Source organism: Sylvia atricapilla, chromosome 1 (genome assembly GCF_009819655.1).
Source record: "Sylvia atricapilla isolate bSylAtr1 chromosome 1, bSylAtr1.pri, whole genome shotgun sequence".
Classification (NCBI taxonomy): Eukaryota; Metazoa; Chordata; class Aves; order Passeriformes; family Sylviidae; genus Sylvia; species Sylvia atricapilla.
This window is the reverse complement of record NC_089140.1, coordinates 69,929,827-69,943,427: the sequence shown is the minus strand read 5'-3', so window position 1 is coordinate 69,943,427 and position 13,601 is coordinate 69,929,827. Positions and strand designations below refer to the sequence as shown.

General features: G+C 41.1%; 1 protein-coding gene across 1 annotated transcript; it reads left to right on the top strand.

The window, feature by feature from the left end:
• Positions 1 to 8,508: 8,508 nt before the first annotated feature.
• On the top strand, positions 8,509 to 13,601 carry LOC136365363 (ovalbumin-like). Its single transcript, XM_066325744.1, has 7 exons — positions 8,509 to 8,687; positions 9,324 to 9,374; positions 9,922 to 10,050; positions 10,710 to 10,827; positions 11,493 to 11,635; positions 11,812 to 11,967; positions 13,064 to 13,601. The coding sequence occupies exons 1-7, from the start codon at positions 8,520 to 8,522 to the stop codon at positions 13,457 to 13,459; spliced, it is 1,161 nt and encodes a 386-aa protein (XP_066181841.1). The 5' UTR covers positions 8,509 to 8,519; the 3' UTR covers positions 13,460 to 13,601.

Sequence of the window (13,601 nt, the reverse complement as noted above, 5' to 3'; positions counted from 1 at the left end):
AAACACAGCTGTGCCCATTCCTGGCCAAGGACTCCTAATGTGACCCTGGCCCAGCCTTGTGATCACTGGACCTGGACCTACATCTGCTGTGTGAATTGAGTTTGTGGTCAATGCTGTCTTTGCACCTGCCTCACAGCCATGACATTGCTTTATGATCTGGACTGCCCATGGCCTCCAGGCCTGCTCTGCTCAGCTGCTGATCCCTAGCTGGTGAGGCTCCAGCTGTGGTAGCCCCCTTGCTTCCTGGTTTGTTCTTCCTTGGGAAAAGCTGGCCCTTGCTTCTCCCTGAGAGTGAGCTCAGTCCTCCCTGAGCTCTCTGCCAAGCGCCAAGCAGCCTGGGTCTCCAGCCACACAGGCCTTTGTCCTTACAAACATTCCTGATCTCCACAAAGCACTCACTCATTATTCAGAGCCAGACTCCTGAGTGAACCCCCTTACATCCAGCCAGACCATCTGCCTGGCTTGTTCCTGGCCAGCCTTTGGGCCTGTTGGGGTGGCTTGACCATCTCATTCCTGACCTCTCGTGTCATGCCCATTTCCTATCCAATGCCCCTGTCCCAGCTCTGTGTCTCCTGAAACCCCTAAGCTCTGTGTCCCTTTGAGCCCCCTAACACCTCACAGCCAGTGAATCACTCTGAAGTGAGTCCCTCCTGAGCCCAGTCTCCCTAAGCAGCAAGGGCACACTGCCCTCAGAAGGGAGGCTTGATCTTTCATGGGACCTCTCCCATGAAAGCCCAAGATCTCATGCTACCCCCCAGCCCAGGCCATCAGCCCCTACCCCAGTGACACCACATCAGGGGCTGTTCTTCTGTTCCCCTCAGTCCTGCCCTGCTTGGCCATGGGCCATCTTGAGACCAACCTGTGCACTCATTTCCTGGCTTGAACTTGAGCCTACACTGTCACTATTGACCTGCATGGTAGTCACTGGATCTGATTGCAGTCCTCACTTGTGGAGACTTCCCATCTTAGTATTGGACATGTGCTGTCATTTATATTGCCTCATGTTCTGAAGGGCTGGTTGGACCTGTCATCCTTTCAGGGTCTGTTCTTTTTCCCTTGCTCAGGTGCTGTGGGGCTGGGCCCTGGTCACTGAGCCTCTCATTCCACAGCCAGCAACCAGTTCTCATTGCTCCCTAACCATAGGCTGTGGAAATGGATCCTGGTTCTCTTGCTGTGTCCATGGCTGTTGATGGATCCTGTTACTGACATTTGGTTCTGCTTCCCTGTGGTCAGATATTGTGGTGTGGCACCAAAAGGTGAGGGCACTGCCCTCCCTGGGGGCTGACTCTTGTCCCAGCTCACTGTCCTCATGGAGCAGTCCTGTTCCTGCTGCTTCTCTCGGTACAGACAACTTTCCACCCAAAATGTTTCTACCCAAAATGTTTCCACCCAAAAATGTTCCACCCTGCTTACTCAGCCTATAGCTCTCCAATGTGACTACAAGGATATACTGGGAGATCACCCTGAAGGCCTTACTGAAGTCAGGTGTACAATATCCTCTGCTCTCCCTTTGTTTTTATAACAAGCTGTCCCATCCTAGATGCCAGTGATGTTTGTCAGGAGAGGTTGGTCCTTGGTAAATCTGTGCTTGTTCTCCCCATCATCTTTTATTCCTTTACATGTCTCAAAATGTTCCCAGAAGGCTTTTCTTGGAAGCCTTCTGCAGGGATTTGAGCTCGAATACAATTGTACACCAGGGCATTGGTGACCCACATAATACTTGACAGGAGAAGGCACAGGCCTGAGCTTGCCGAGTGTGGAGGTTGTCTCCCCACCCTGCGCTGTCCTGCACATTGCCCTGGGCTGCAGTGTGAACTTTGCAGGCAAGTCAGAAGGGAGGAACCAGTAGGTAGCTCACACTTGGCATGACTGACTGCATCCTCTGCATCCTTGCATTTATCACAAAGTGAAGCAGCAAGTTTTCATGTGAACATCCTTCTGTTTCTCAGAAAAATAACTGTTTTCTTCTTTAAAAACTCCTTCAAGAGCTCTAAAGACTGAACTGTCAGTGAACACTTATCTCTGTGGATGGGACTTGCATTGCATGCCATTCCTTGACTGGTGATCTTTCCAAGGCTGAACAGCTTGGGGTTCCCTGCAGCTAAGGGAATGTCACAGAATCACAGAATCAGCTAGGTTGGAAAAGATCTTTGAGATTATCAAGTCCAACCTATGACCTAAGACCACCATGTCAACTAGAGCATGGCACTGAGTGCCATATCCAGTCTTTTCTTAAACACCTCCATGATGGTGGCTCCATCTGGGCAGCCCAATCAGCTTTTCTATGAAGAATTTTTTTCCTAATGTCCAACCTAAATCTCCCCTAGTGAAGTTTAAAATTACGTCCTCTTGTCCTATTGCTATTTATCTGGGAGAAGATGCTGACCCTCACCTGGCTATGACCTCCTTTCAAGTAGTTGTAGTGAGTGACAATAAAAATTATCTATATTATCCTCTTTTTCCTTTCAATGCTAGCTGCAATAAATGATATTTTTAAGCAGTAACTTAGAGACTGTGTCTTTCTTGACAGATCATAAGGAGTACTAACCCTTAGTGCCTTGCAGCAGGGCACTACACCTTTTCAGTGACTGCAGAGACCTGAAGTGTCATCAATTCTTCTCCTTTTCCTTCCTGAAAATGAGTCACTTTTTCAAATCATTAGGAACCTTCTCCAATCATCCTGACTTTTCTTTAGTCTTCATTTTGCTGTTGTACCTAAAGAAACTTTCTTACTGTCCTTCACATCCCTTGTCAGTTTTCTCTCCAGCACAATTTTTGCTTTTCAGATTCCATCCCTGCTTGCACGGTGAAAGCTTCTATACTCCTGCCTGGTGGACTCTCCTTGCTTTCAACTCTTGTACACTTGATTTTCTCACTTGAGCTTGGACAGAATGAAGGCACCTTTATCATCAGATACATGCTGCTTCCACAGAAAGACATGTGGCCTGTATGGAAGCAAGGCAAAGATTTTGTGTGTATGTGAGGCTAAAAATTGTTCAACCACAGTGAAGATGTTTTTCAAGTTCTGAGTCAGAGTCCCATCCAACAAATTGCTGGCCTGTAGGATGTGATCATCGAAAATTATGCCACGAAGGTCACATCAACCTATGTTAGGGGAAGCAGTAAAAAATCCATGGGGGTGCAGTAAGAAATCATCATCTGTACAATGAAGTCCAAGCGTGTGTCAGGTTCAAATGAATAAAGGGATGTGAGGTGTCATACGGGATATTGCAATGACAATCAAGAGCAATAACAAATGGCCTGTCACAGTCCGTGAGAGGTCAAGGTGGCACTGCAGGCAACAGTGCACATCTCCAATGGCACTGAGCTGTTGCAGAAAGGTGCCAGGCAGGCTATAGGCACCTGTCTGAAGGAGTATGACCAGATACTCCATTTGCTTTGTATCAGGGAAAAGATAGAACCACAGAACAATGAAGAGACAAACCACCATCGATAGCTGCAGCACCTAGGTCTGCAATGATAACTAGCTGGACAGTCAGCTGCAATGAGTAAATCTCTCTGTGGGATGAATGCCTCTGTCCCTGATTGAAAGCCAGCTTCTAAGAGTCACAGTGTGGAATTAAGACAAACACAAAACAATTAACATGCTCCTTTCTATGGGCAAAAGAGAAGGAACAAGGACAGAACACAATCCTGAGTTCTGAGTAGGTTTTTGTGATTGGATGAGAGGCTTTGTTCTGTGAGCTGACCTGGACTTCATATCCTTTTGGATAAGAAGTACCTTTTACACTGTCAGTTGTCCAAAGCTCAAGAGTCTGTTGGTTTAGGGACAGCTCCACAATGAAATGCCTAGCAGAGGAAAGGGCAACCAAGCCTTAGCTGACCTCTTTCTTGGGACAAGCATTGTCAAACAAGGAGGTGTGACTGAACTGTTTGTACTGCTTTGCACAGCTGTGCTGGACAATCCATTGCCAGCAGTCTTCCAAGTGCAGGAAGGTTTGCCTACTCTAGACCTCACATCAAGCAGACGGTACAAGACCTTTTAGTTGATGCTATGATGATGGTCTGCTCTGGTCCAGTTCTTCATTTGCTCATGGGTATATTCTGTTGCTTACAACTGGCCTTGCATTAACTCCCAGTCTGAGCACAGAAAACCACACCAGACCTCTCATAAAGAACACAGACTGCCTTTATCAAACATTATCACAGCAGAGCTTATTATCCTCCATGTATTTGCTTGCTGTGGGTGTGTTCTGAACCTGAAACTCCAATTCTTGGAGAGAAAACATGATATTTGTATAACTCATGGAACAAAGCTCTGCATACAAAGCTGTTCTTAATATCTGGAACCAGGACACTACACAGAAGTCAAACTCACCAGATACAAAAACCACTGGGATAATTTTTATTCTATTCCTGCAGTGTGATGGTGTGAAAAAAAAAAAAAATTATCACTAACAAAACAGCTGCTTCCCGAATATGTTTGTAGGTCCTAAAATTCAGGCCATATGTGATGAGCTGGACTTGTGATACAGATCTGAACACTTCTGTAATTCATGTGTGATTGACCAGACTAAAGGAATAGGAATCATGGTTGTTTAGCAGAGTGTCTTGAAGGACATTTGAAAGGCAGAGTTGACTGAGTTAAATACACTGACCAACTGTTACATGCAACAATGGAAGACTAGCGTGGTGGAAGTAGAACTAAACCCTTGTGGACATAAAGTGGTCTTGAACGCAAAAGGGATGAAGAGTGAAGGTAGTGGTATAAGTCAGATGCACTATAAACAACTTGAGAAAACAGCTTATTAAGTAAAGACACACAAGTTCAAAGAATCAAGGAGTATCTCAAATTGGAAGGGAACTATGAGGATCATTGAGTTCAGGTCTCTGATCCTTGCAGGACTACCTACAAATAAACATATGACTAAGAGCATTGTCCAGACACTCACTGAACTCTGACACACTGGATGAAGAACCTTTTCCCAGTTTCCAATCTAAGCTTCTCTTGATGCAGCTTCATTCCTTTTCCTTGTGGCCCATCACAGGTCACCAGAGAGAGGAGAGAAACACCTCCCCCTGCACTGCACCCACTGAGGAAGTTGTAGGCTGAAATGAGGTCACTCCTCAGCATTCTCTTCTTGTCCTTGAGGGCTTTCACCATCTTTATCACTCTCCTCTGTACACGCTCTTCTAGTGTGATGTCATTCTTACATTGAGGTGCCCAAAGCTGCACACAGGAGTCAAGGTGTGGCCACATCAGCACTGAGTTGAGTGGGAAAATCATAGAATCAGAGAATAGTTTGGGTTCAAGGGACATTTAAGATGCCCTGTGCCTTTGGCAGGGTTGATAACCTCCCTCAAGAAGGTGGTGATGCTGAACCCAGTGATGCACACCAGTATGTGGTTGGTACTTTTGGCTACCAGGACACACTGTTGACTCAATATTCAACTTGCCATTGAACCAGATCTGCAGATCTCTTTATCCAGGGCTGTTTTTAACCTCTTATCCCCCAATTTGTACTTGCAATGAGAATCGCCCCACCACAGATGGAGAATCTTACACTTGCTCTCATTAAATTTCATACACTTGGTGATTGCTGAGCTCTCCCATCTATCCAGATCTCTTTCCAAGAGCCTTGAAGGAGTCCACAGCTCCTCCTGGTTCAGCATAGCTGGCATATGCCCACTTTGGCATGTTTACTTCAGCTTTTTCATCATCATCTTAGAAGGATGACTCATAATCATTATTTTGGGGGCACAAAGCCTAAAAGGAAAGCAATCCGTGATACATATCCTGTCACTTGGGGTCCAGACACACCTCCCACTGTTTAATTATATGTCAGATTTTCTTCTGGCTACCTGGCACCAGAAAGCACTTCTGCCTCTCCTGATGCCCATGTTACCACCTCACCTCCTGATCTACTTGCTGAGATACAACAAGTCATCAAGGGCAATGTGGATTTATATGGCACATTTATTTTCACAAGAGCAAGCAGACTGAGACAAAGAACACTGCACTGCCTAAACTTTTGACAGCAGTACAGGAGCCTGCTCTTCTTAACAGAGATCGCAGTTATGTCCTGTATGTTCTAAAGAATTACATCATACAAACTTTGGGATCCTCCTCCTGCTTTTCTGCCCTTCTCTCCCTGCTTTTAGAAATCACACAGTGCTTTGGAGAGGTCAAAATCATTTCTTAACTGTTTGTCCATTCTATTATTTTAATACAGAACAATAGCTTTTATAAGTGAAATGCTTTTATAACTGAAATATATTTGCTATTGTATATTATGATTGTCCCACGGACCATGAACACTCCTCTAGCTGGATTTCATGGTTCCTCCATCATCTGTCAGGCTATTAATTTGCTCATGAAAGATCTAAGAGATACAGGGTACATGCATACAGAAATGCATTTGGAACTGACTGGTTTTTACTTTGTCTAGAATTATGTGTTAACCGCTGAAAATAAAATACTTTGCTATAAAACCAAAATCATAGAAAGATCTTTTATAAATATGCCAGCTTCTCAAAGAAAATGTTCCTGGTTTTGACTTTCATCTCAATTGGTTTTGTCACAAGCACTCTAGTTTATTTCCCCAAATTTTTTAAGAATAAAATGCAAAGTCCTGTCCTCCCTTCTCTTCTGTCTAGCCTGGCTGCATTTTGTACACGCAGAAAGACTAACTGAAAGAGAGTTCTGCTCTATCACTACAACTATAATAACAAATTGACTAATTATTGACATATTAACTAATAACTGCCAATTATGTGTACCATCACTAAGGTTTTCATTTTTTGTTTTTACTGCCATCCCAGTATCTAGTCGCAAATAAGGCATTATTTCCCAGCCTTTTATCCGGCCCAATGGTCCTGACATCCTGGTGGAAAGAACTGTTATACAGAATAAAATACTAATATTTGTTCTCCCTTCAATCAACCCCAAACCCATTGAAAAAAACCCAAAAAACTGACCTAATACCATTAATTTATTTTTATGGTGTCAAAAGTCAAACTTCTGAAGGACAAGAATGGGTGGGTCACAACTCAGACTGTATAAATTCCCAAGGGCTCAGCCAGTATACCCACATACAGCTGGAAAGCTGTCTTGTCTTTGGTGCTGAAGCTTGAAGGTAAGCACTTCTCCAGGAAAATTTACTCTCTGACCACATTATTTCTTGTTTCTGTCTAAACTTAAAAAAAGAGAAAATATTATCTTGGGTTTGATATTTTTCAGGATATTTACATTATATTCTCTACAAATCTCACCAGTGTATATGCATTCTACAGTATTTTATTATGTGTAAAATCTGAACATTTGTGGTTTTGGGGAGAGTTATTCTCTGTGCTTAAAATATTATCTTATGCTCAAAACATGATTTTATTTCAGAGTATCTTATCTTCCCATTCAGTATCTTTTAAGATTAATTTTGACTGACAAGTAATAAATTTCCTTGCTTGACCTCTGGTTCGAAAGAGTGCATTGAGAGCAGAACTGTGGTGTTCAGTGAATTTGCTAAGTTTATTTTAGTGTGATATTTCTCTGAGAGCTGCATTCTTGAAAAATACAGTTGGTGAACACAAGACAACATAAAAAGGTACGTGGGTGGACAGATGGAGAATTTTTAAATAACTTATAAATGGGAACATGTATACAGAAAGGAAAGTGAGAGAAATATGTGTGTATCTGTATGTGTATATCTAAGAATCACAAAACAATTTGGTAGAGTTTAACACTACAAAGAGAAACTTGAGATCCTAGCATTTAACTCCTACATAAGTGGCTGGATTTTGAAAAACAACAATTTAATTTCTCAGACAGGTTATAGTCTGAGAAAATATAGCATATTTAAGCAAAGCAAGCCATATCTGAAAGCACAATACAATGAAACATGAAGTTTGTGCATCAGCCTTGCTCCTAGATTAGGTGACCTTAGACAAATTATATTGCCTGTCCATCCTTCCATTACTAAAACAAGGGTAAACTACAGGCCTTTGAAGATCTACAGACAGTAAGTACTGTGCAACAAATAGATACTTTGCTACACCTACTTATTTTTAGAAAATAAAAATAGCTAGCCTTATACCTATATTTGTTCAGACCTAGACCTAATGGAAATATAATTTAGGATTAAACTTCCAGCTTTTCAAGTATATGAAAGAGATAATATTTTCTTGCTTTCATCAAGCTACTCCAAAGTACTAAGGAATTGTAGCCTTCAGTGAATGAAAATAAGTACAGGCTATTGTTGTTTGACTGTTTTGAAAAGGTAAACAGAAATCATGTACAGATTCTAGAGCTCTGGGGAACTGTTACAAAAAGGTAAATGTATAGAAATGCAGAAGGAAAAAGATTTATGAAAACAGAGTCTCTAACACGCGTGAGAGGTGAGTGCAGAAACAACATGTTAACATAGAATGATTTCCAAATTACTTGTTTATGGTGTATAGCCTGAAAACTCCTATTAAAGTGCATATGCTGTGTGTGTATGCTATTCCCATCATTACATTGTTACTGTACTTCTGCTCTTTGCTCTAGGCAATCCTGTTGCACAATGGGCTCCATCGGTCCAGTGAGCACGGAAGTTTGCTGTGACATATTCAGGGAGCTGAGGAGCCAGAGTGTCCAGGAGAATGTCTGCTACTCCCCTCTGCTCATCATTTCTACCCTCTCCATGGTCTACATAGGTGCAAAAGATAACACCAAGGCTCAGATAGAAAAGGTGAGACTACATTGAGGATTTAGACCCTCCTGCTGCTCAACAGAGCCACGGTCCTTAGTTACATGATAATGTCCCTCAGAGGCTAAAAGATGTGGATGCAGACTTAGCAAAATGTGGACCCAGAGTTATCAAAAGCTGTGGCCATCTGAAACTCCCACACTGTTAAACAAATGCATTAGCCTGAAATCTTGAGACTGGATTTAAGTTCTATCATAGTTTAGCAGTAGAACTCTCAAAGACAAAAATACATTCTAGTGACCATTTTTTTGGAAGAGGGAAAGAAGACAAAATCTATAGGGAAAGAGCCAAAACATATCCCCCGACTGCAAAATGTTTCAGGTATTTCCTACATCTCTCACTATCTTCATAAAGAGTGTCTGGCTTGTTAATTGTAAGAAGGTGGTAATATTGGTAGCACATACTGGAGCTGAATCCTAGATGTTCAACAGAAAAAAAGGATCATCTAAGCAGGCAACAGTAGGCACGGTTATTCAGAGATGGTACAGAAAGATTGCACTTTCTGAGTCATTCTCAGTTAGTCAATAGGTTTGCTTCAAACATTATGTGTTAATCCCAGTTGCATAACCTTTTTCTTGTCATACCAGTTATTTCAACTACTGTTATTCTTAATTACAGGCTATCCACTTTGATAAAATCCCAGGATTTGGAGAGAGTGTTGAATCTCAGGTACAGAAACAATTTCATTCCTTCTCTATGTCAGCTTCTCCTGGGAGCAAAATTTATCAGATTCAATCAGTCTCATAGCAGTTCCAATCCTACTCCAATGTGCAGCTAGTGCTCCTCATCCAGCATTTGGGGGAACACTTCATTCATAAGAATGAATGGAAAAGGTAGGTAACAGAGAATTCAGAGCAAGCATAAAATAAAACCCTTCACCATCATATTGGACCAATAAGGAGGAATTATAAATATTTGTATGATTAGACAAAGTAGCTGGGTGGTTAAATAGGACTGATTGGGAGCTGATATACTGGAGCTGGATCACTGTAGCAAGTAATTGAAAGCCCCCTCAAGAACGGTATGAGGAAATTATAGTTGAAAAACAGCAGCAAATTGTACATATTACAAAATTACCACACCAGCATAGGATGAACATTTTTGTAAGCAGAAGCATCTGAGCTACTCTACTTCTTTCACACAGTATGTAGTACCTACTCATAATTAAAACTAGGATAGCATCATCTGTATGTTTATTTGTATTCATGTCAATCAGTGCGGCACATCTGTGAGCATCCACACTGCACTTAAGGACATCTTCACCCAAATCACCAAACCAAGTGGCAATTATTCAATCAGCATTGCCAGAAGACTTTATGCTGAAGAGAAATACCCTATTGTCCCGGTGAGTTGCACTAAGAGCTGATGTGAATGTCAAAACTGTAACTTTCTCTATTGCAAAAAGCACCGCCAGAAGTCTAGGCTCTCCTAAAGAAATTTTCTTCCATATGGAAAGATTCTCTCTATCACAGCCCTAACCCTTGAAAGTCTTGAGAAAAAATGTGACTAGACAAAAAGATGCTTGTGCAAAGTACAATAAAGATCAAATCAAGTCAAGGTATGAATAATAAAGGTAATTTTTTTGGCAAGAGATAAATCCAACTCTTTTCTCAACTTGCAAAACAAACCTGAAAAAACCCTTCAGGTTCTCAAAAATATTCCAAGGTTTTCCACTGAAAGGAACATCTAATTTGAAATTCAAGGAGAATACCATTAAAAAAAATTAAAAGTCGGCAAAGAGAAAACACCCCACCCATACTTAACTGAAATGAATGTTGGTTTTGGATAAAACTAAGTTCTGGAAAATATTTTTTTAAAATATGGGCATATACTCTTGCTTGAAACGATGCATGTCAAATCTTAAGATGCTTATGAACTAGTTCATGGTTTACTGATTAGCCTTAATGAGCAGATTGCTCATATCTGTTAATTTCATTCTTGCCTCTTACATCTACAAAATGCTTTGCCATTCTTATCTGAAAATGGCATACTCTTTCTTTGCAGGAATATATACAATGTGTGAAGGAACTGTATAAGGGAGGTTTGGAATCTATCAGCTTTCAAACAGCTGCAGAAAAATCCAGAGAGCTCATAAATTCCTGGGTTGAAAGTCAGACAAATGGTAAGAGGAAGGCAAATATCAGCATAGGTATTTTCCCTTCTGCCACTATGTTTAAACAACATGTGAGAACATTTAAGTCAGGTGATGAAAAACCAAAACATGTCCCTCTGTTCCTTCTCCTGGATAATAGATCAGTTCCCAGATACAGAACAATCATCTAATTTTTTTTCTCCTCAGACATACCCCAGTTAGAGGACTCTCTATCTGCAGAGGCTTTGTGGATATGTAATACTTCCAGTCCTGATAAAAGGGACACCACTAAAATATGCTTTTTACACATCGACAAATTGTTTGACACCAATGCTTCAACTTTTGTTTGAAGCAAAAATTATTAAATGTGTGGCTGGGACACCATCCTGGGATAAATGTTCCAATGATTCTTCCTACTGTCACAAAATATACTAATTTCATACCACAGAAATCTCTGGATCTTATATATCTCACTATAATTCTTTATAGGGAGAGAGACAACAGCCATTGCCAAGAGTAGTAAACAAATCAACCTTGGAACTAAAGAAAACAGCTACAAAAGCAAAATAATGTCCCTGCCCTACACCCTCCTTCCCACAAATTCTTTACCCTCCACTTAATGTTGTAATTGCCAAGTAAGATGTGTTATACACAGATGTGTTACACATGTTCTCTCTTCCTATGCATTCTTGAAGGGACGATCAAAAATATCCTTCAACCAAGCTCTGTGAGTTCAGAAACTGACATGATCCTGGTCAGCGCCATCTACTTCAAAGGATGGTGGGAGAAAGCATTTAAGGAAGAAGATACCCAGACTATTCCTTTCAGAATTACTGAGGTATGTGGGTATACATCACTTTGAAGGTGTCATCTTCAAGAATTTATTAAGGGAGTAGACAAGTTCTTTATGATCTTCCTGAAAAAGAGCAATTATCAGCTTTAAACAAAAGTAGGCATTTCTACACTCTAGGAATAATCTTTCTGAAAACTATATTATTTTCTTTGGTTCTGCAGCAAGAAAGCAAACCTGTGCAGATGATGTCTCAGATTGGTACATTTAAAGTGGCAGAGATCCCTTCTGAGAAATGTAAGATCCTGGAGATTCCATATGCCAGTGGGCGGCTGAGCCTGTGGGTGCTGTTGCCTGATGACATCTCTGGCCTGGAGCAGGTATGGCCCTGGCAGCTGGGCTTCAGAAAACCATAAACACAGTGAAATTTTAAGTGCAGAGAAGCTCCTCACGATAAAGTTATCTTAAAGCACATCCCTAGGACAGGTCTGAATACTGGCAGCATGAGATTGTTGCACAGAGGCATGCAGCTGTCTCAGTGGTCCTGCAAAAGCTTGTGCTGAGGATGAATTGCTAAGCAACAGCTTTAGTGGGTTAAATTTTTGTCACTGGATAACAGATGCTTCTCAGACAAGAAGCTGTTACTCCAGCAGCTTGAGCTCCAAAGCTTTTTATCTCAATTTCTGCATATTGAGGAACTTACTGGGAAGTTTATGTTAGCTTCAGTATTTATAATTATTGAATGGTTTAACAGCCTTCAACATGCTTCCCTCATACCTTCAAAAATTAAACTATCTAAAAATTGAATGTGAATACTGGAATGGCTAAAGCAATTTCAGAAAGTAAAACATACATAATATATTGCTGTTGATATGAAAATAATATAGCCATCAGCAGGAATGCAGTTGGAATAGGAAAAGTTATGCAATAAATCCAAGTTCATTGAAATGGCTGTGCACTTACTGAAAGAACTTAAATGATAAAAATAAGGAGCCATTTGAACACAGCTGAATTTCTTGAGTAATAGCTGATAGCTCATTTATTACTCAAGAAATCTGGCTGTGTTCAAATGCCTCCAGATACTTCCATTATTAGTAAAACCATTAACAACACTTCCTTACTTGGAGGTCTTAGACGTAGATAGAGCTTACAACTCATCAGCAGAGAATGACTTTTGGAATACATTTCTGAAGAAAAGAAGATAAATAGGCAAGAACTGTGGGAAATTTGATGAGTAGCCATCTAATTAAGATTATTAATTGGCAGTAAGCCTATAAAAGAAATATGAACCAGGACAGAGAAGAGAGAGTCATGGTTTGCTTTCTTCTCTGAACGCATTAATCCATATATATCCAGAAAACACAACATTACAAGAGCAGTCAGTTTAAGAGAAAAAAACCTCAGAAATGATACTGCACTGCTACAAAAGAAGTTGTGCTCTCATCTCAGAGATCTAATTCGTTTGTTTCCTTGCAGCTTGAGGCCTCAATCACCTCCGAAAATCTCAAGGAGTGGACCAGTTCTAGTAAGATGGAAGAGAAGAAAATCAAAATTTATCTTCCCCGCATGAAGATTGAGGAAAAATACAACCTCACATCTGTCTTAAAATCCTTGGGTATCACGGACCTGTTCAGCTCATCAGCCAATCTCTCTGGCATCTCCTCAGCAGAGAGCCTGAAGGTGTCTGGAGCATTCCATAAGGCATTTGTGGAGATCTATGAAGCAGGCAGAAAGGTGGCAGGCTCATCAGGAGCTGGGGTAGATGACACAAGTGCCCCTGAAGAGATTAGGGCTGACCACCCTTTCCTCTTCTTGATCAAGCACAACCCAAGTGACAGCATCTTGTTCTTTGGCAGATGCTTTTCCCCTTAAAGAGATGAAAGCTGAAAGAGTTTATGTCCCTCACAGCGAGACCCAAAGTGCTGCAGTATCAAGGGTAAAAAGAAACACAGATCTTCTCTTTTATTCATATTCTCTAAAACCAGAAGGCTTTATTTACAAAAAAAAAAAAAAA